The sequence below is a fragment of the Colletes latitarsis genome, chromosome 14, assembly GCF_051014445.1.
Source record: "Colletes latitarsis isolate SP2378_abdomen chromosome 14, iyColLati1, whole genome shotgun sequence".
NCBI classification, from domain to species: domain Eukaryota; kingdom Metazoa; phylum Arthropoda; class Insecta; order Hymenoptera; family Colletidae; genus Colletes; species Colletes latitarsis.
In genome coordinates, this window is record NC_135147.1 from 15,368,913 (window position 1) to 15,391,532 (window position 22,620).

At 31.0% G+C, this 22,620-nt stretch overlaps 1 protein-coding gene across 3 annotated transcripts in view; it reads left to right on the plus strand.

Annotated features, from left to right (window-relative positions):
* Window positions 1–22,620, plus strand: part of LOC143350303 (uncharacterized) — a 51,575-nt gene that overhangs the window by 16,226 nt on the left and 12,729 nt on the right. For all 3 annotated transcript variants that reach the window (XM_076782321.1, XM_076782320.1, XM_076782319.1), the window contains 3 exons: window positions 8,539–9,092; window positions 16,346–16,481; window positions 19,234–19,412. In XM_076782321.1, coding sequence (XP_076638436.1) covers window positions 8,539–9,092; window positions 16,346–16,481; window positions 19,234–19,412 — 869 coding nt within the window. The remainder of the gene's footprint in view (window positions 1–8,538; window positions 9,093–16,345; window positions 16,482–19,233; window positions 19,413–22,620) is intronic.

Here is a 22,620-nt window from a genome sequence, read left to right on the forward strand (position 1 = left end):
ACAATGTTGTATCTAACTTATAATTTGAAGGAAAACAAATATTATCATCCCTTAAACCGTTAGATTAAACAAATATCGTTTGTCAAAGCAGTTAAACTCGGCCATGAACGTTAAGGGGTTAAAGCGTTGATTGCTACGTAAGTTTTCTCTGTTAAGAAATATCGTTGACATTTTGTGAAATTATAGCATAACAAATAGAAATATTCGACAGTTCAGTAGCATACTTAATATTTTGTAGTGCTCCTAATGTTAGTCATATTATTGAAAAGTTTACATTGATGATCATTTATTATGAGCGTTTAAAAAGCACATTATAAGTTTAATAAACATGGCAAGGTATGGCATCACTTAAACTTCAATAACTCCTGCAATTTCAGGATTTATAACATGAAATATATAAACAGTACTCATTGTATCTTTATGGAGCTATTCAATATTTATGGCTGAACTTTCCTGAAATCCTATATTACATTTAGTTTCTGATGGTTCTAGAACTATGTATTCAGAAATATTTTATTGGTTACAAGTATACAGGGTGTTCAGCCACCCCTGAGAAAAATTTTAATAAGAGATTCTAGAGGCCAAAATAAGACGAAAATCAAGAATACTAATTTGTTGATGGAGACTTCGTTGAAAAGTTATTAACGTTTAAAGTTCCGCCCGCACTGAATTTTTATCTCGAAAGTGGGTAGGATTTCGGAAGTAGGTCCATTCACCACAAATTATTGCAATTGACCTCCGTAAAACGAAAACAATTTTTCCAAAACGATTTGAAATTTTTTAATTTCATTTAAAAATTTCAGTACCTACTTGAATTTTTTTCTAGAAGGTAAGTAGGATTTCGGGAGTAGGTCTATTCATCAAAAATTATTGCAATTGACCCCCGCAAAAGAAAATAATTTTTCCATAACGATTTGAAATTTTATTAATTTCGTCTAAAAATTTCAGTACCTACTCGAATTTTTTTCTCGAAAGAGGGTAGGATTTCAAAGGTATGTCTGATGATAAAAAATGATTGCAACTAATCCCTGCCACGGAAAATAATTTTTCCAGAACGATTTGAAATTTTTTAATTTCACCGAAAAAAATTTTTTAATTTCCCCCTGTCGATTTTACTTAAAAATTTGTTTGACGCTCTACGGAAAACTTGTCTAATACTTTTTTGTAGGTACCCATGGGTTCTGCTTCAGAAATAAATTTCAATGAGATACCTTTACTATTGTATGAGTTATGGCCGTTTGAAAATTGGATCAGTTTTAGGGGGTTTTTCTCACTTTACGGTGTCAAGGAACAATTTTTTCAATATTGTTAGAATTTCTATATATTCTCCGCTAATATACGCGTTGTTTGCCTTTTTAAACATTAAAATCGTCCAATCTGTTCAGAAGTTATAACATTTTAATGATACGCATGAAATTTCAGGGAAGCATTTCTGGCCAAAAATTATATTTTCGGTAATGAATTTTTTTCTCGAATGTGCGTAGGATTTCGAGGGTATGTCTATTCACCAAAAATGATTGTAATTGATCCCTGCAATCAAAAATAATTTTTTTAGAATGATTTGAAATTTTTTTTTCCGTCGAAAAATTTCACACATTCTCGAATTTTTTTCTCAAATGTGGATAGGATTTCAGGAATATGTCTATTCATACAAAATGAGTGTAATTTACTCCCCTAGCTAAAAATAATTTTTTTAAGAAGATTTGAAATTTTTTTTTTTTGCCGAAAAATTTAGGCACTTATCCGAATTTTTTTCTCGAAAATGCGTAGAATTTTGGGGGTATGTGTATTCATGAAAAATGCTTATAATTGGCACCCGCAACCGAAAATAATTTTTCCAAAACAATTTGAAATTCTTTTTTTCCTTCGAAAAAATTTCACACCTTCTCGAATTTTTTTCTCGAAAGTGGGTAGGATTTCGAGGGTATATCTATTCACCAAAAATGCTTGTAATTGACCCCTGTAACTAAATATAATTTTGTTAGTATGATTTGAAATTTTTTAATTTCGTCTAAAAATTTCAATATTTACTCGAATTTTTTTCTCGAAAGTGGATAGGATTTCAGGGATGTGTAAGTTCACAAAAAATAATTCTAATTGAGCCTCGCAACCAAAAATAATTTTTTCAGAATGATTTGAAATTTTTTAATTTAATTTTTTAATAACTTTTTAATGATGCCTCAGTCAAGAAATTAATATTCTTGAGTTTCGTTTTATTTTGGCCTGTAGAATCTCCCATTAAAATTTTTCCTAGGGGTTGTCGAACACCCTGTATGTAATTGTTACATAAAACTATTTTGTATATTATTGTAATAATGTCACTAAAAAATATTTCTTCTGATGAATAAATTTATAGATAACTTCTTTTGTAAAATGCAAGTGACAAATTAAACAAACTATAAGTACAGTTGATTAATTAATCAAGGTTTGAAAGGAACTAAAAGAATTTACATTAGACTAGTAACATAAGTAATCTTAAATATGTATATTCTTGTATATCTTTCGATAATTAACTCTCATCTAATGTCTATTATGTTATCGATGATTCTAAGTTTCATAAAATTAGAACAAACACGTTTATTATACGTTTGAAAACGTCCCCAATCGGTTGGCAATGTGTTAACGAGTTAAAAAATATTAATTTTCCAAATCGAATCGTCAAGGAAAATAAACTTGGATAGGATCGATGAAAATTGACAAAGTTACAAAAATAAGTTATACGTAAAAAATTTGGGTTACGCGAGTTTCCAATTGTCTAAAAATAAAATTTTATAGAATAAAAATATCAGATTCGTTTCCAAATTAACTTTCGTTTGCGATACCGTTCGTAAAATTAGAATTTCTTAAAGGATTTTTTGGATCAAACTCTTAGTAAATAAATTTGCAGGAAAAGTTCACGAGCGAATCTTATGTTTTTATTCATTATTTATGAATAAAATTTGTCCAACTTTGTCAAATTGTTAAATTGACAATCAGATAAATAAGGGGTACAGACTAATTTACGAACGAATCTAAAATTTGTATTCGTTATTCGTGAATAAAATTCGCTGGTCTCTGGCAGAATTTTGTTCGAATAAATAACGACGAATAAAAACTCTGTGTAACGATTTAAGGTCTATTTATATCCATGTGACGAGCCAAGGATGAGTCGAGCTCAATGATTACCATCGAGGCACCTATTGATAGTATTTTATCATTATTTTTTATTACTCGTTAATACATACTTGCAAAGTTCAATGAATGAATGCACTCTGCTCGACAGCATAGTCATTTGAAAAAACCAATTTCGCTGCTACACCAAAAAGCTTCGTACAAATCTCACGATTGATTCGTTAACTTCAAGTTTTCAACGAATTCGGTCAGTTCTCGTTTCACATTTATATTATTGCAAAGTGAAAATTATACAAAGAGTTATGAATAACGAAAAATTAATAGAATTGGTGAGAGAACATAATATTTTTTTGACATATCATATGTAAAAAGCATGGACCGAAAATACAGGATGTTCGGTCACCGCTGGGAAAAATTTTAATGGGATGTTCTAGAGGCCAAAATAAAACGAAAATCAAGAATATCAATTTCTTGACTTATAATGCTGATATAAAAAGTCGTACAAATTATAAAACTATAGTTACATCATTATACATATATACATATATACAGAATTTGATTATGCATTGCAACGTAATTATGAACCATAATTGCTTCTCAAAGTAATAAAGTAGAAGATCAGAGAATTTCTAATATAATATTTATGAAAGTTTCGATTCTTCTTCGATGAACATTTGAATATACAGGGTGTTCGGCCACCCCTGGGAAAAATTTTAATGGGGGATTCTAGTGGCCAAAATAAGTCGAAAATCAAGAATGCCAATTTATTGATGGAGGCTCTGTTGCAAAGTTATTAACGTTTAAAGTTCCGCCCGTACTGAATTTTTTTCTCGAAAATGCGCAGGATTTCGGGGGTATATCTATTTACCAAAAATGATTGTAATTGACCCCCGCAATCGAAAGTAATTTTTCCAAAACGATTTGAAATTTTTTTTTTCCATCGAAAAATTTCACACCTCGAATTTTTTTCTAGAAAGTGGGTAGGATTTCGGGGGTATGTCTATTCACTAAAAATGATTGTAATTGACCCCCGCAATCGAAAATAATTTTTTCAGAATTAATTAAAAATTTTTTTTTTTGTTGAAAAATTTAGGCACCTACCCCCTGTCAATTTTTCTTAAAAATTCCTTTTTCATTTTTAGTAATTTTGTTTGACGCCCTACAGAAAAGTTGTCTAAAACTTTTTTGTAGGTACCCATGAGCTCTACTTAGGAAAAAAGTTTCATTGAAATATATTCACAATTGTAGGAGTTATGGCTGTTTGAAAATCGGACCATTTTTATGGGGTTTTTCTCATTTTGCGGGGTCAAGGACCAACTTTTCGAATATTTTTGCGATTTGTACATATTCTCCATCAAAATACGCGTAGTTTGCTTTTTTAAACATTAAAATCGTTCAATCCGTTCAGAAGTTATGACGTTTTTAAGATTCCCATGAAAATTCGGGCAGACATTTCTGGCCAGAAATTATATTTTCGGTAAGGAATTTTTTTCTCGAAACTGAGTAGGATTTCGGGGGTATGTCTGTTGACCAAAAATGCTTGCAATTGATCCCTGCAACTAAAAATAATTTTTCCAAGACGATTCGAAAGTCTTTTTTTTCACCCAAAACTTTCAACACTTACTCGAATTTTTTTCTCGAAAGTGGGTAGGATTTCGGAAGTATGTGTATTCACCAAAAATGATTGTAATTGACCCCCGCAACCGAAAATAATTTTTCCAGAACGATTTGAAATTTTTGATTTTAATTGTTAATAACTTTTTAACGGAGCCTCAATCAACAAATTGGTATTCTTGATTTTCGTCTTATTTTGACCTCTAGAATCCTCTATTAAAATTTTTCCCAGGGGTGGCCGAACACCCTGTATATGTTAGAGTGAGTTTAATTCGCGCGCCATATTTCGTGTTGGCAGTTCTGTACGTTGTTAGTTATTGTATGTTGGATGTCGTGTTGCCGCTTGAGACGACATCATCTCGTGGCTTTTGGCCTTGATCAACGCACACGTGCTTGTTACAACATTGTATTAAGAATTAATAAATATCTACTGCAAAATAAACCCTCTGGTGTAGCTTTAACAATATACAATATTTGATCACCTCTGGGAAAAGTTTTACGGAGTAATTCTAGAGGCCAAAATAAGTCAACAATCAAGAATATCAATTTCTTGACTGAGGCTTCATTAAAAAGTTATTAAAAAATTAAATTAAAAAATTTCAAATCATTCTGTAAAAATTATTTTTGGTTGCGAGGCTCAATTAGAATTATTTTTGGTGAACACACACACCCCTGAAATCCTATCCACTTTCGAGAAAAAAATTCGAGTAAATATTGAAATTTTTAGACGAAATTAAAAAATTTATAATCATACTAACAAAATTATATTTAGTAACAGGGGTTAATTACAAGCATTTTTGGTGAATAGACATACCCTGAAATTCTATCCACTTTCGAGAAAAAAATTCGAGTAAATATTGAAATTTTTAGACGAAATTAAAAAATTTAAAATCATACTAACAAAATTATATTTAATTACAGGGGTCAATTACAAGCATTTTTGGTGAATAGACATACCCCGAAATCCTACGCACTTTCGAGTAAAAAATCAGATCAGATCAAAACCGTATAATATTCTGCAAAAGTAAAATTTTGATTTTAGACCATTGTAAGACACATAACCTAAATTTTCTTTCACTACTTATTTTTGTAACATGTTAAAATCCACAAATTCTTTCCAAATTTATTTTCATCGACGTCTTAACTTAAGAATTAATTTTTCTAGTATCGAAAATATAATCTGAGACCTGAAATTTCATGCGAATCTTTGAAACATCATAACTCCTGAACGGATTGGACGATTTTAATGCTTCAAAATGCAAACAATGCGTATTTTAGTGGAAAATAAGTAGAAATTCCAACAATATTGAAAAATTTGTTCCTTGACACCGTAAAGTGTGAAAAACCCCCTAAAACTGGTCCAATTTTCAAACGGCCATAACTCATACAATAGCAAAGGTATCTGATTGAAATATTTTTCTGAAGCAGAACCCATGGGTACCTACAAAATAATATTAGACAACTTTTCTGTAGAGCGTCAAACAAATTTATTAAATATAGAAAACAAATTTTTTTTAAAATCGACAAGGGGGTATGTGCCTAAATTCAGCGAAAAAGAAAAAAATTTCAAATCGTTTTGGAAAAATTATTTTCGGTTGCAGGGGTCAACTACAATCATTTTTGGTGAATATACATACCCTCGAAATCCTACGCACATTCGAGAAAAAAATTCATTACCGAAAATATAATTTCTGCCCAGAAATGCTTCCCTGAAATTTCATGTGAATCTTTAAAATGTTATAACTTCTGAACGGATTGGACGATTTTAATGTTTAGAAAGGCAAACAACGTGTATATTAGTGAAGAATATATAGAAATTCTAACAATATTGAAAAAGTTGTTACTTGACACTATAAAGAGAGGAAACCCCCTAAAACTGGTCCAATTTTCAAACGGCCATAACTCCTACAATAGTAAAGGTATCTCATTGAAATTTATTTTTGAAGCAGAGCCCATGGGTACCTACAAAAAAGTATTAGACAAGTTTTCTGTAGAGCGTCAATCGAATTTATTAAAAATGAAAAACAAATTTTTTTTTAAATCGACAAGGGGGTTGGTACCTAAATTCAATGAAAAAGAAAAAAATTTCAAATCGTTTTGAAAAAATTATTTTCCATTGCGGGGGTCAATTATAATCATTTTTGATCATTAGACATACCTTTGAAATTCTACCCTCTTTCGACTAAAAAATTCGAGTAGGTACTGAAATTTTTAAATGGAATTAAAAAATTTCAAATCGTTTTGGAAAAATTGTTTTCCGTTGCAGGGGTCAATTACAATAATTTTTGGTGAACAGACCTACCCCCGAAATCCTACCCACTTTCTAGAAAAAAATTCATTTCTAGCGGAACTTTAAACGTTAATAAGTTTTTAACGAAGCCTCAATCAACAAATTAATATTCTTGATTTTCGTTTCATTTTGGCCTCTAAAATCTCCCATTAAAGTTTTTCCCAGGGGTGGTCGGACACCCTGTATATGAATTGGCCTGATGAATGGTATAGTGTATTTTTTTCGAATGAAAAAACGTTCAATTTGCATATATTGGACAAGTATGCAGACTATTATAATGATTTGCTAAAAGAAGAAAAAATGTTGTCTTGGCTTCACGGATGTACTGGTTCCATTTGATATGGGGTGCGGATTCTATTTTGAAGTCATTGATTTGGCAATAATAGGAGGCAAAGGCAACGCGAGAAAATAATACATAAATATTTTAGGGAATGTTTTAGTTAAAATTGTAATTGTATTGTAGAGTATAGAAGTTAGTTTTTTCAACATGGTAGCACCGCAAGATGCTCTAAACGTGTGCTGCAAGGGTGGTTTCGAGATCAAAATATTGAAGATCTTCCAATGCCTGTGTTACCACCCGATTTAAATATCATAGAAAATGTCTAGAAATATAGGAATTGTTCCGATCTTACTAGTGATGAACTTATTATTAAATTGGCAAGGAGTAAAGTGGAATATAGAAGTCATAAGTAATCATAAACGTACTAAATATTATATTAAGAAACTGAAAGATTCTAACAAGAGTAGGACATGGTCTGTCAACCTGGGATTTGAATGAAATTTGGCAGAGTTGTAGGGGCTGATGTCCAAACGCAATCTGTAACATACTAGACGTTTATGGCTAGCCATTTTTTCAAAAAATGTGTATATTTTCATCAATTTTTTAAAGCGAGGTCATTAATGTGATTTGTATTAAAAACCATATTTTTGGATTTTGTTCACAATTTCAAGTAATATAAATACTCTTTAATTTCCAGATATACAAAACAATGTATATAAATAAAAAAATAAGAAGTTACAAAAATCTTTACATTACATTTACATTACAAATAGTATATTTAAAAAATAGGCAATGTTATTCAACACTATATTTCGTGCGAAGAAAAATTTTTTCAATCCAGCAAAATTAAGTTCAATATAGAATTGCAAGAACCACCTAGAGCGACTCGTCGCAGAAAAAGGAACGTAAGTTCATTGAGAAAGGTATACGAAATCGATGGAAATTTTGCGTATAATACAAAACAAAATATACATTTTCTACAAATCTACCGAGTTCGAATATCACCCACATTTCCACTAATAGTTCGATCGTAGAAAAAAAGGAGCGGAGAGCCGTCCTCTTCACCTTTCGTCCGTTTGTGCGAAATTTTTATGCAGATAAGAATTTTTGCTCGTCTCTGATTTCAGGGACAACCTGTGCTTCTTATCTAATTGTTCATACAATGGAATCGTTCGTTGCTACCATAATAGACGAAGGTTAAACGCTTTTGTACGCGCTATATGAATGTATGCCTGGTTCGTAGATTACGTGTACAATCCGAAGGAGGCGAGGCTGCGGAAGGCGATGCGCGAACAGAGTCGCGAGCTCTCGAGACGCTCGATTCTTCAAAACGCGATCGCTCGAGCAGGTGTGGTCGCCGGCCCGGTCGCGTCTTCCGGTTTCCTGGACCACCAGCATCGTTTCGGCTGCGTGTCAACGCCGGGGTTACCCATCAACGCCACCGTGGAGTCGGATCGAGTGGCGGAGCCATGGTTTCAATCGGCGCAACGCCCAAAACCGATCCACTCGCCGCGAATGGCCGATTGGTACGGCAACGTTGGCGATCCGATCGAGAGACTGCAAGTCATGGGCGCGATGCATCAACGTGGAATGGACAAGTGCAAGGACGTGAACAGAAATCAGGTTGTAGCCAGCATGGCCACTGCGGGGGCCGGGGAATGTAACGCCGCGTTCTCCAACAGCGGATATCCGTCCGTTGATTTTAGCGACGTCAACCGTGAAAGGGAGTTACGCAGACAAGAAAATATCGCGGAGTACGCTGAATTCACCGATGGCCAGAAATGGCATCCTTATCAAGTGGGTATCCTTCTTTCTTTGTCCGAGTAGTAGGAGTGATTGATGACGGTTGTAATACTGTAAATATTTGAAAATATTATCAGGGTGTCTGGTAATCGGCGGTACAATAGGGTGAAACTTAGTTATTCTTGGTCAAAAATTTTGTTTAGAATTTTGATCGAGCGACCCCTCTAATGTGTTCCATTTTGAGAACAAAATAAAGTCGACTGAATAACAAAAGGACTTACCACAACGGCTTTGTTTCTGTAAAAAGATTAAATTTCATTAAAGATGGGAAAATACCAATTTTATCATGTTATTTGATTAGTACAGGTCAATTTAGACTAAAATCTGTATAATTATAATGTATTGTGGTAGAGAAAAGTTACTTATTAAATATAAAAAGGATTTGTTTAAACGATAAGTGGAATATTTAGTGTCGTATGGAACTTTCTTTCGTCAGGAAGAAAATTGGTGGATCAAGGATTTATTTTTGTAGAAAATAATGACTCCAAACACATCTCGAAATTGTGTCACGGATATTCGATGTACAGTAGGGTGAAACTTAGTTATTCTTGGTCAGAAATTCTTTTCAGAATTTTGATCGGGCGACCCCTCCAATTTATTCCATTTTGAGAACAAAATCAAGTCGATTGGATAATAGAAAGATGTGCCATAACGGCTTTGTTTATGTACAAGAATTAAATTTCATTAAAGATGGGAAAATACCAATTTTATCACGTTATTTGATTAGTTATTAAATATTAGAAGAATTTGTTTAAACGATAAGTGGAATATTTAGTGTCGTATGGAACTTTCTTTCGTTAGGAAGAAAATTGGTGGGTCAAGTATTTATTTTTGTAGAAAATAATGACTACAAACACATCTCAAAATTGTGTCACGGATATTCGATGTACAGTAGGGTGAACCTTAGTTATTCTTAGTCAGAAATTCTTTTCAGAATTTTGATCGAGCGACCCCTCCAATTTGTTCCATTTGAGAACAAAATCAAGTTGATTGGATAACAAAAAGACTTACCACAACGGCTTTGTTTCTGTAAAAAGATTAAATTTCATTAAAGATGGGAAAATACCAATTTTATCACGTTATTTGATTAGTTATTAAATATTAAAAGAATTTGTTTAAACGATAAGTGGAATATTTAGTGTCGTATGGAACTTTCTTTCGTCAGAAAGAAAATTGGTGGATCAAGGATTTATTTTTGTAGAAAATAATGACTCCAAACACATCTCGAAATTGTGTCATGGATATTCGATGTACAGTAGGGTGAACCTTAGTTATTCTTAGTCAGAAATTCTTTTCAGAATTTTGATCGGGCGACCCCTCCAATTTATTCCATTTTGAGAACAAAATCAAGTCGATTGAATAATAGAAAGACGTGCCATAACGGCTTTGTTTATGTACAAAAATTAAATTTCATTAAAGATGGGAAAATACCAATTTTATCACGTTATTTGATTAGTTATTAAATATTAAAAGAATTTGTTTAAACAATAAGTGGAATATTTAGTGTCGTATGGAACTTTCTTTCGTCAGGAAGAAAATTGGTGAGTCAAGGATTTATTTTTGTAGAAAATAATGACTCCAAACACATCTCGAAATTGTGTCACGGATATTCGATGTACAGTAGGGTGAACCTTAGTTATTCTTGGTCAGAAATTCTTTTCAGAATTTTGATCGGGCGACCCCTCCAATTTATTCCATTTTGAGAACAAAATCAAGTCGATTGGATAATAGAAAGATGTGCCATAACGGCTTTGTTTGTGTACAAAAATTAAATTTCATTAAAGATGGGAAAATACCAATTTTATCACGTTATTTGATTAGTTATTAAATATTAAAAGAATTTGTTTAAACGATAAGTGGAATATTTAGTGTCGTATGGAACTTTCTTTCGTTAGAAAGAAAATTGGTGGATCAAGGATTTATTTTTGTAGAAAATAATGACTCCAAACACATCTCGAAATTGTGTCACGGATATTCGATGTACAGTAGGGTGAAACTTAGTTATTCTTGGTCAGAAATTCTTTTTAGAATTTTGATCATGCAACCCCTTCGATTTATTCCATTTTGAGAACAAAATCAAGTCGATTGGATAATAGAAAGATGTGCCATAACGGCTTTGTTTATGTACAAGAATTAAATTTCATTAAAGATGGGAAAATACCAATTTTATCACGTTATTTGATTAGTTATTAAATATTAAAAGAATTTGTTTAAACGATAAGTGGAATATTTAGTGTCGTATGGAATTTTCTTTCGTCAGGAAGAAAATTGGTGGGCCAAGGATTTATTTTTGTAGAAAATAATGACTCCAAACACATCTCGAAATTGTGTCACGAATATTCGATGTACAGTAGGGTGAAACTTAGTTATTCTTGGTCAGAAATTCTTTTTAGAATTTTGATCATGCAACCCCTTCGATTTATTCCATTTTGAGAACAAAATCAAGTCGATTGGATAATAGAAAGATGTGCCATAACGGCTTTGTTTATGTACAAAAATTAAATTTCATTAAAGATGGGAAAATACCAATTTTATCACATTATTTGATTAGTACAGGACGATTTAGACTAAAACTTGTATAATTATAATGTATTGTGACAAAAAAAAGGTACATATTAACACTAGATTTACGGACTGAGCCAATTTGAATCATTTAGTATTTTGTTGCTATATATATAGAAAAGACTTGAATATTATTTTTTAATAACATATGTTGGTTTTTAATTCCGTAATGTATTATACCTAAATATGAATTCCTCCCTTCGACTTACTCCCTCATTTCGTATTGTTGAATGTGGTATACCTATTTTTACGGTTGTCAGCCAATTTGACTCATAAAATGATTCAACAGTTAATTGCTTTGCAAATGAAATTTCTGGCTTACATAAAGAATCAGAATTCTAACACCAATTACGCGTAAACATTCATGATCAATCTTGACAATTTATTAGTTAGCTGGGGTCAAAAAGTGTCTTATTTACCCACCTTTTTCATCATTCCGTTTTATACATCGCGTGTGAATAGAGCGTTTTTAGTGAAATAATATAATTTTATAAAATCAATTTTTTGCTACAAAAATTTTGTCCACCAAGGTAATTTCGATATTTATTTGTAAAAGGTATTTCAATTGATATTTGTCTTACATCTAATTACGTAGGGTTGCCATCGTTGGAAAAAATCAGAAAAAATTGCTTTTGCTAATTGAATTTTAAAAACACAGTGTATACTTAAAAAATGTTATGAATGAAATTTTTAATAATAAATCTTTCATTTAAATTGATTTGGAGCTATATTTTTTTTTTGCAAACAACTTGAATTTTGTTGCATGAGTCAAATTAGTTCATTTCAGTAAAAATAGGTATATAATCAACATCCGTAAATCTAGTGTTAAATATTAAAAGAATTTGTTTAAACGATACGTGGAATATTTAGTGTCGTATGGAACTTTCTTTCGTCAGGAAGAAAATTGGTGTGTCAAGGATTTATTTTCGTAGAAAATAATGACTCCAAACACATCTCAAAATTGTGTCACGGATATTCGATGTACAGTAGGGTGAAACTTAGTTATTCTTAGTCAGAAATTCTTTTCAGAATTTTGATCATGCGATCCCTTCGATTTATTCCATTTTGGGGGAAAGTAATTTCTACAAAAAATCAAGTCGTTTGGATAATAAAAAGACTTACCACAACGGCTTTGTTTCTGTAAAAAGATTAAATTTCATTAAAGATGGGAAAATACCAATTTTATCACGTTATTTAATTAGTACAGGTCAATTTAGACTAAAATCTGTACAATTATAATGTATTGTGGCAGAAGAAAGTTACTTATTAAATATTAAAAGAATTTGTTTAAACGATAAATGGAATATTTAGCGTCGTATGATTTCGTACGAAAATAATATATTCTCAGAGAACGTAAAAATGCAATTTTTCAATAATTTTGTTTATGTTTAATTTAGTTGTTACCATGACTAATCCTCACTGACAATCGCTTATTTTATCTCAAATTTTGATTACCGAGTATAAAGTCAAATTTAGCTTGCATGTAAAGGAAAGAGGTACAAGAAACTAAAAAAACTTTTCAAATATTTACCTTTGACTTAGTGTTTTTTCGTCTATAACGCTGTTTATATTCTGTTACAATTTGTAGGCCATGTTGTTTTTCTTTTTCGTTTTTCGTAATATAGTTCATATATGGACCGTTTATTTTGAAAGTGGTGCAAGTCCATTTACTTTTGTTTCGAGAAAATTGAATGATAGCAGATCCGACAATTAAAAAATATAGGATAATTATGTGAAGTCTGGGAATGTTTGTACTAATTTATCAATATGTAATTTGATTATATAAATTTCTTTTAGGCGAATTTAACTAAAATAATGTACGATTTCCAGGCTACAAATGGACTTACACCACTTTCATAATTAGTCAATTGTAAATATCATTTAATTTCAATTTTGAAATAACAAACATCACTTAAAATATATCTTATATTAATCCAATTTTGTTTATAAATAAAAACAAGAAATAAAATAGGATTAGCATTTTTTATTTTGAACGTCAATTATATTTATATATTGTTAAACAAACACAAGATATTGGTATTATTAGTTATTTATTCTTTCATTAGTTAAACAGCTTGTTCCTCCACATCATTGATTAGTTGTAAATTATGAACAATTTGTATCTCATCATTATAATTATCATCTGTTTCCCATAACGCTGTGTCTTTACGTAACAAATCTGTATTTATTTGAAACCGAGAAACAAATTTTAAACGTTTGGATAGAAATGAAATTATCAATAGTAACATTTGTATAATGTTTTACGTCTTTTGTGTGGACAATTAATTTCTTTAAATTTGGTGACATTCGTTTTCAACAGCTCGAAACATTTTTTTCTTCATTTCTACAGAAATATCCGGATCAAAAGATGATAATGCTCTATTCTCTGGTGACAAATACCATAATTGATTGCAGAATTTTTGAAGTGTTGCATTACTTATTGCTTGATCTATGTGTTTGTATTGATATAAATTATTTAAAAATTCTAAATCTAATCTAATGGTGCTATTGCTGGTACGGTAGTGTAAATCCAAGCTAAAATGTAGATTAAAAAAATACAAATACTTTGAATTCCTAGTTTCCCCTCATTTCTTAAGAGAAATTCATTTCGAAAAATATAATATTATAATTAAATAACACTTTTATTAAATAATAACTACTTCTTCAACCGAAATTTGAAAATAGAGTTACAGATAGAATTGAAGTAAACATTTGCAGGAAATATTTTTTTATCATGTTGAATAAATCTAGGGGATCGCATATAAAAATTTCAATAATCAAAAATAAGGTCCAACCTAATGAACACAGAACACGTATTAGTCCTTTGAAATACAAATAAAACGAAATTCAGCGCGTCCCAAAAATAGTATTTAATTTGAAATTTTAAGTTCAACCAAACGATTAGGTAGAGACAGAGTTGGGCAAATTTTATTCGCGAATAACGAATACAAATATTTGATACTCGTAGCTTGTATTCTTCCCAGAAAAATGACTATTAGGTCTGTGAACTCTTTATAATCGCCTCTATAGATAAATGTTATAATTGAATACACTTTTATTAAATAATAAAGACTTCTTCAACCGAAATTTAAAAATAGAGTTACAAATAGAATTGGAGTAAATTACTGAAATTCCCAAATTTAAAGTCTATTTTGATACTCTTTTCCATTCTCCTATTGACTTCCCCTTTTGCAGGAATTATTTTGTTATCAAGTTGAACAAATCCTGAGGGTTGCATATAAAAATTTCGATTATCAAAAATAAGATCCACCCTAGCGGTATAAATACCAACGTGGCGATTCTGTATGAAAAAATGAATCGAAAATGTGGAATAAAATTTTTTCATGCGAGGCTTTGGTTTGAAGAAAAACGACTTTGAAAATTTATTGGGCGCGTGCACCAGGATGCCCCGGTTTTCCAAATTTCATTGTATGTTACATGTATTTGTGGTTGCACCAAAAATTGAACGTTCACTTTCGAGACAGATTCTTTTATTAATTTGCTTAATTTCCTCAAAATGTTGCCCATTTTGGTGCACACACAATCGTAGTCTTTTTAATAAATTCTAACAAACCTTTTCAATGTAACAGTTTATATTTTCAATCCTTCCAATTTTATAATATTTTGCCTTAACTGTCCAATACAAACGATATTGCTTTACATCTTTTGTTTTTCAAAATGCAGAATGCTATGACAAAGTCCGTTGTATTGAGGCAACCGTCGCGTTCCCCACAAATTCTAAAAGTTAATTTCCTTGAAAACAAAGCTTCGAATAGAAAAATTTTATTCTATATTTTTGATTCATTTTTTTATGTAAAATAACCACACTTGTGCTTGTACATACCATTGCTTATTAAACACCCTGTATATGACGAATATTAACACAAATTTCTCTTAGCAAATATAACTCTTCTTTCTTTTTTGAAATATAATTCTTGTTTGAAATCTTTAATTTGATGATTTATAAAGAAATACTCATCGTTACATAAGACTCACAAGCGTACCATTAATGAATATTTATAATTAAAATTCATAAGTGCGATTGGGGACGATTGTAACGTTTTAGCCGATTCAAAATGAAAAAAGGACTAATACACCTATAAAGATAGGATATAGAGCTTAGAAATTTTATTGTAAAATATGCAATAAAAGCAACACTATTTCTAATCTTCATTTTTTATTTCTAAGTTTTTCAACTATCTACATACCGAAAGATTAATTTTCTTTTTTTTAAATCATCGGTCTCCTAGGGTAGCACTGGATCAAGAGTAATAGAGAATGAAAATAACAGATTTAATATCTTAACATGCAATTATAATACTTATTACACTGAAATAAATGTTTCAATGCAGTGTTCTGAACTTACTACCATGTCTCGAATAGAGCAAATAGAGCAAATAGAGCAAATATTGCAAATATTGCAAGCAATTTTTAGCTAAGTTACTTTTAAGGGTAATTAGAAAATTATATTAATTTTATTTTCGTTTGAAGTACCTATTTGTATTATACTTTTCCAAACCTTGATTTACTATTATATTGGAGGGTCGAAAGATTTGAGATGTTGAGATGGAGCATAAATCAAAAAAATGTTGGGGAACGTATCTTTCGCTTCCGTCTTGGGTCTAGTTTTTCTTACAAATTTACTCGAAGCATGACCTCTCATTGTCCTTAATTACCAATTACAGAACGGTGGAAGTTCTCATCAGCATCCCAGGACGTCTCATCCTGCGCAGATGGGTGGAATCCTTCACCCGAACGTTCAGAGTCAAAGTTCGCATGGACATGGACCATGGGGCCAATTTTGTCACGGCGTATTACCGCGTAAGTGTGCCCACAACTTAACAATTGAGATTCATGGGGTTTTTCAATTAAGTTGGCTCGAATGATGTAGAAAATAAAAATCTGAGCAACGCGCTTCCTCGGATACTTTACGAGTTGATTGTTACAAGCCATTACAAAGTAGAGCTTCAACGCGTTCCTCGTTTAATCAAAACTGGTCATTAAACTATTGATCAGAGAAAACACTGAGAAGTTATAATTTACGCATAAAATACTTAAATATTAATGTACTAAAATATTAAATTGGTACAAAATGGTAAGCTACCAGTCAATGGTATTAAATTAGAAAACGAATTCATCACACAGTTTTATTATTTATAAGTTTGGATATGAAATAGTGTTTGTAGCAAAGAGAAACAAAATATTATTAGAACTGAGAATGTAAGTAGTGTGGAATTAAATGATAGAAATTATGACTTTTTGTGAATACAGAATATTGCTTTAAATTTCTTCCACTTCTTTGATAAAGTATCGAATTATTGTAAACATTTAAATGTGAAAATTTATTTCTAGTTCAGTTTAACGCGTTGCCTGTCAAACCAAACCCTTTAAATTGTCCACAAAAATGGAACTTTGTTTTTAGACAATTGGAAATTTGCATACCCACAATTTGTCATAGAACTTATTTTTACAACCTCGTTAAAATACAAGAATCCTATCTAGATTTATTTTCTTTAACATCTAATCTTGAAAATTAATTTTTTTAGCTCCTTAGTGAAAAGTCATGTCACCACATATACAGGGTGTTCGACCACCCCTGGGAAAAATTTTAATGGGGGATTCTAGAGGCCAAAATAAGACGAAAATCAAGAAAATTTGTTAATGGAGACTTCGTTAAAAAGTTATTAACAATTAAATTCAAAAATTTCAAATCGTTCTGGAAAAATTATTTTCGGTTGCAGGGGTCAATTATAATTATTTTTGGTGAATACACATACCTTCGAAATCCTACGCATTTCTGAGATAAAAATTCCTTACCGAAAATATAATTTCAGGCCAGAAAATGCTTTCCTGAAATTTCATGGAAATCTTTAAAACATCATAACTTCTGAACGGATTGCACGATTTTAATGTTTAAAAAGTCAAACGACACGTATTTTGGTGAAGAATATGCAGAAATTACAAAAATATTCAAAAAGTTGTTCCTTGACACCACAAAATGAGAAAAACCCCATAAAAACGGTCCAATTTTCAAACGGCCATAACTCCTACAATAGTGAATATATTTCAATGAAACTTTTTTCTGGAGTAGAGCCCATGGGTATATATAAAAAAGTATTAGACGATTTTTCTGTAGGGTGTCAAACAAAATTACTAAAAATCGAAAATGAATTTTTAAGAAAGATCGACGGAGGGTAGATGCCTAAACTTTTCAACAAAATTAAAAAATTTTAAATCATTCTGAAAAAATTATCTGCGGTTGTAGGGTCCAATTACAATCATTTTTGGTCATTACACCTACCACCGAAATCCTACGCATTTTCGAGAAAAAAATTCCTTATCGAAAATCTAATCTGAGGCCAGAAATGCTACCCTGAAATTTGATGCGTATCTTTAAAATGTTATAACTTCTGAACGGATTGGACGATTTTAATATTTAAAAAAGCAAACAACGCGTATATTAATGAAGAATATATAGAAATTCTAACAATATTGAAAAAGTCGTTCCTTGACACCGTAAAGTGAGAAAAACCCCCCAAAATTGGTCCAATTTTTAAACGGCCATTACTCCTACGACAGTGAATATATTTCAATGAAACTTTTTTCTGAAGAAGAGCTCATGAGTACCTACGTAAAAGTGTAAGACAACTTTTCTGTAGGATGTCAAACAAATTTATTAAAAATAAAAAACAAATTTTTAACAAAAATCGACAGGGTGTAGGTGCTTAAATTTTTTGGCGAAAAAGAAAATGTCAAATCGTTCTGGAAAAATTATTTTGGTTTGCGGACTTCAATTATAATCATTTTTGGTGAATAGAGATATCCTCAAAATCCTACCCAGTTTCGAGAAAAAAATTCGTTACCGAAAATATAATGTCTGATCATGAATGAATGATTCCCCTGAAATTTCATGTGTTTGAAATCGTTCTGAAAAAATTATTTTCGGTTGCAGGGGTCAATTACAATCATTTTTGGCGAATAGACATACCCCCGAAATCTTGCGCATTTTCGAGAAAAAAATTCAGTACGAGTGGAATTTCAAACGTTAATAACTTTTTAACGAAGCCTCCATCAACAAATTGTTATTCTTGATTTTCGTCTTATTTTGGCCTCTAGAATCCCCCATTAAAATTTTTCCCAGGAGTGGCCGAACACCCTATATAGGTGACGTGGCAGTCAATATATTAAAATCATAATAACCATAAAACTTGTATTTTCGACTCCAAAAAATTGAAAAAATAATTATAATGGAAATTATTTGTGCTATCGTTATTGTTAAAGATTAAATGAATATAATTCTTATAATTTAATTTCGTATTTATTTTCATTACATTTTCCTCTGATTTTTTTATTAAAATTTTGAGCTTCAGCTTAAATACCGACGTGAGTGTAGATTTATTCCTTTTTGAGATAAACCACTAATCGAAAAACACCCTGTATTAATGCATTAATCTTTTTCGATGATCAAGTAAATTAAACTAAATTAATGTTTATTTCAGTGTCTTGTAATGGATTAAATGTGAAAGTTACTATCGTTATTAATTTAAAAAAATTCTTGATTTCGATTTTGCAGATGTTCCGACTATGCCACGAAGTATGGGAGTTCGCGGACCACGACACACTGTTCTGTTACGAGATCGTCTGCCTGGTAGACATTGCGGATTTCCCGAAGAAACATCACGGTTGCAGTACGTTCCAAACAAACTTGATGTGGAGAATGTGAGGGCATCATACTCGTCTCCTGAGCACCAGGTCTCCTTTTTTTTAAATATATATACAGGATGTCTCGTGGCATGTGAGATTCATTTTGTGCAAGAAAACGAGAAACAAAGTTCATTCAAACAAGTATTTTATTTAACACTAGAACTACCAATAATTATAGTGTATTTATTTGTACCAAAGGGATTGAAACGATGGATATGTGAAGAAATGTAGAATGCAATGGAAATAAGTGTTTATTCATTTTCTTATAGAAAATTATGGAAAATTTTCAAAAATTCAGTCGATTTAATTTTTTATAGGTTTTATTAGAAATTACGAATGAGTCATTTTGACTGCTTTGGTAGTTCCAGTGTTAATCTTGTTCTCGAGTTATAGTTTCTTTTTTAACACACTGTATTTGCTTAACTTCGCAAGAAGTGTTTGAAATAATTAATTGGCTGTCTTACTCTCTCTATTTGTTCAGGTATTCGTCACCCATGGCAAACTCATACATTAAGTTCATATGTATCATTTCTTGACTAAAAAAACTTCTCATTTTCATTCATCACGTATTACAATAATGTAACACCTACTGTTCTAATTATTGGTACACGCAAGATACTAGGTGTAAAGTGTTTGCAGAATTAAAATTCAAGATTCGACGTCAAGAACTGAATTGTATTTGTAAATATTTAGATGGAATTAATGTATCTCCATTTTTCGAAAAAATTATTCCAACATAGAATTATAACTCGAAAACAAAGTTAAATAAGATATACAGAGTGGTCCACGCAATATGTGCAATTTTATAACTTGCAAAATATGCGTTGCAAGAAAACATTTTGTGTACAAAAGTTACATGGTTTAAAGAGATACATTATACAGGGTATTCGGCCAACTCAGGGAAAAATTTTAATGGGAGATTCTAGAGGCCAAAATAAGACGAAAATCAACAATATCAATTTCTTGATTGAAGCTTCGTTAAAAAGTTATTAAAAAATTAAATTAAAAAATTTCAAATCATTTTGAAAAAATTATTTTTGGTTGCGGGGGTCAATTATAAGCATTTTTCATGAATAGACATAATTCCGAAATTCTACGCACTTTCGAGAAAAAAATTCGGATGTCTAAATTTTTCGGCGAAAAAAAAAAATTTCAAATCGTATTAAAAAAATTATTTTTAGCTAGGGGAGTCAATTACACTCATTTTTTATAAATAGACATACCTCTGAAATCCCAATCACATTTGAGAAAAAAATTCGAAAAGGTGAGAAATTTTTCGACAAAATTAAAAAATTTCAAATCATTCAAAAAAAATTATTTTTTGGTTGCAGGGGTCAATTACAATCATTTTTGGTGAATAGATATACCCTCGAATTCCTACGCACATTCAAGAAAAAAATTCGTTACCGAAAATATAATTTTTGACCCAGAAATGCTTCCCTGAAATTTCATGTGTATCTTTAAAATGTTATAACTTCAGAACGGAGTGGACGATTTTAATGTTTAAAAAGGCAAACAACGCGTATATTAGTGGAGAATATATAGAAATTCTAACAATATTGAAGAAGTTATTCCTTGACACCGTAAAGTGTGAAAAACCCTCTAAAACTGGTCCAATTTTCAAACAGCCATAACTCCTTCAATAGTAAAGGTATCTCATTGAAATTTATTTCTGAAGCAGAGCCCATAGGTACCTACAAAAAAGTATTAGACAACTTTTCTGTAGAACGTCAAACAAATTTATTAAACATGAAAATCAAAGTTTTAAGAAAAATCGACAAGAGGGTATGCTGAATTTTTTGGTGGTAAAAAAAATTTCGAATCGTTCTGGAAAAATTATTTTTCGTTACGAGGGTCAATTACAATAATTTTTGGTGAATAAAGATACCCCCGAATTTCTACGCACATTCGAGAAAAAAATTCATTACCGAAAATATAATGTTTTGCTAGAAATGCTTCCCTGAAATTTCATGCGTATCTTTAAAATGTTATAACTTCTGAACGGATTGGACGATTTTATTGTTTAAAAAGGCAAACAACGCGTATATTAGTGGAGAATATATGGAAATTCTAACAATGTTAGAAAAGTTATTCCTTGATTCCGCAAAATAAGAAAAACCCCCTAAAAATGGTCCAATTTTCAAACGGCCATAACTCCTACAATAGTGAATATATTTCAGTGAAACTTTTTTTTGAAGTAGATCCCATGGATACCTACAAAAAAATATTAGACAAATTTTCTGTAGGACGTCTAAAAAATTTATTAAAAATGAAAAACGAATTATTAAGAAAAATCGACAAGGGTGCCGAAATTTTTCGACGAAAAAAAAAAGTTTCAAATTGTTATAAAAAAATTATTTTTACCAAGGGGAATCAATTACACTCTTTTTTGGTGAATAGGCATATCCCCGAAATCCTACCCACTTTCAAGAAAAAAATTTGAATAGATACTGAATTTTTTAGACGAAATTAAAAAATTTCAAATCGTTCTGGAAAAATTGTTTACGGTTACGGGGATCAATTACAATAATTTTTAGTGAATAGACCTACCCCCGAAATTCTATCCACTTTCCAGAGAAAAATTCAGTACGGGCAGAACTTTAAACGTTAATAACTTTTTAACGAAGCCTCCATCAACAAGTTGCTATTCTTGATTTTCATCTTATTTTGGCCTCTAGAATCTCCTATTAAAATTTTTCCCAGGGGTGGCCGTGCACCCTGTGTATTTAACTTTCTTAACAGTCAACTTTTTTTATTTAAATAGAATACTTCATTTTTGGTATCAAAATATAGAAGAATATCGAATTCTGAGTCAGAAAGTATTGACCTTTATTAACCCTAAACCTAATAGCTAACGAGTGATTTTACTTCACTTCTTGACAATTTTCTGCACGTAATATCAAATTGGAGACTCAACCTTATGACAGATTTCTGTAGAACAGTGAAAATTATCAAGAAATAAAGTGAAATTACGCATTAGGCATTACTACTCATTATTATTATTACTCATTATTTAATATTACGTGAAGAAAATTGTCAAGAAGTGAAGTGAAATTACTCGTTAGCTACTAGGTTTAAAGCTAATAAAAGTCAATACTTTTTTACTTAGAATTCGATATTCTTCCATATTTTGATATAAAAAATATAGTATTCTATTTAAAAAAAAGGAAGTTGACCTCCAAATCTCCGGAACGCCTCCACCTATAAAAAAAAATAAATGCACTACATAATGTACCCCTTTAACCCCTTAACATTC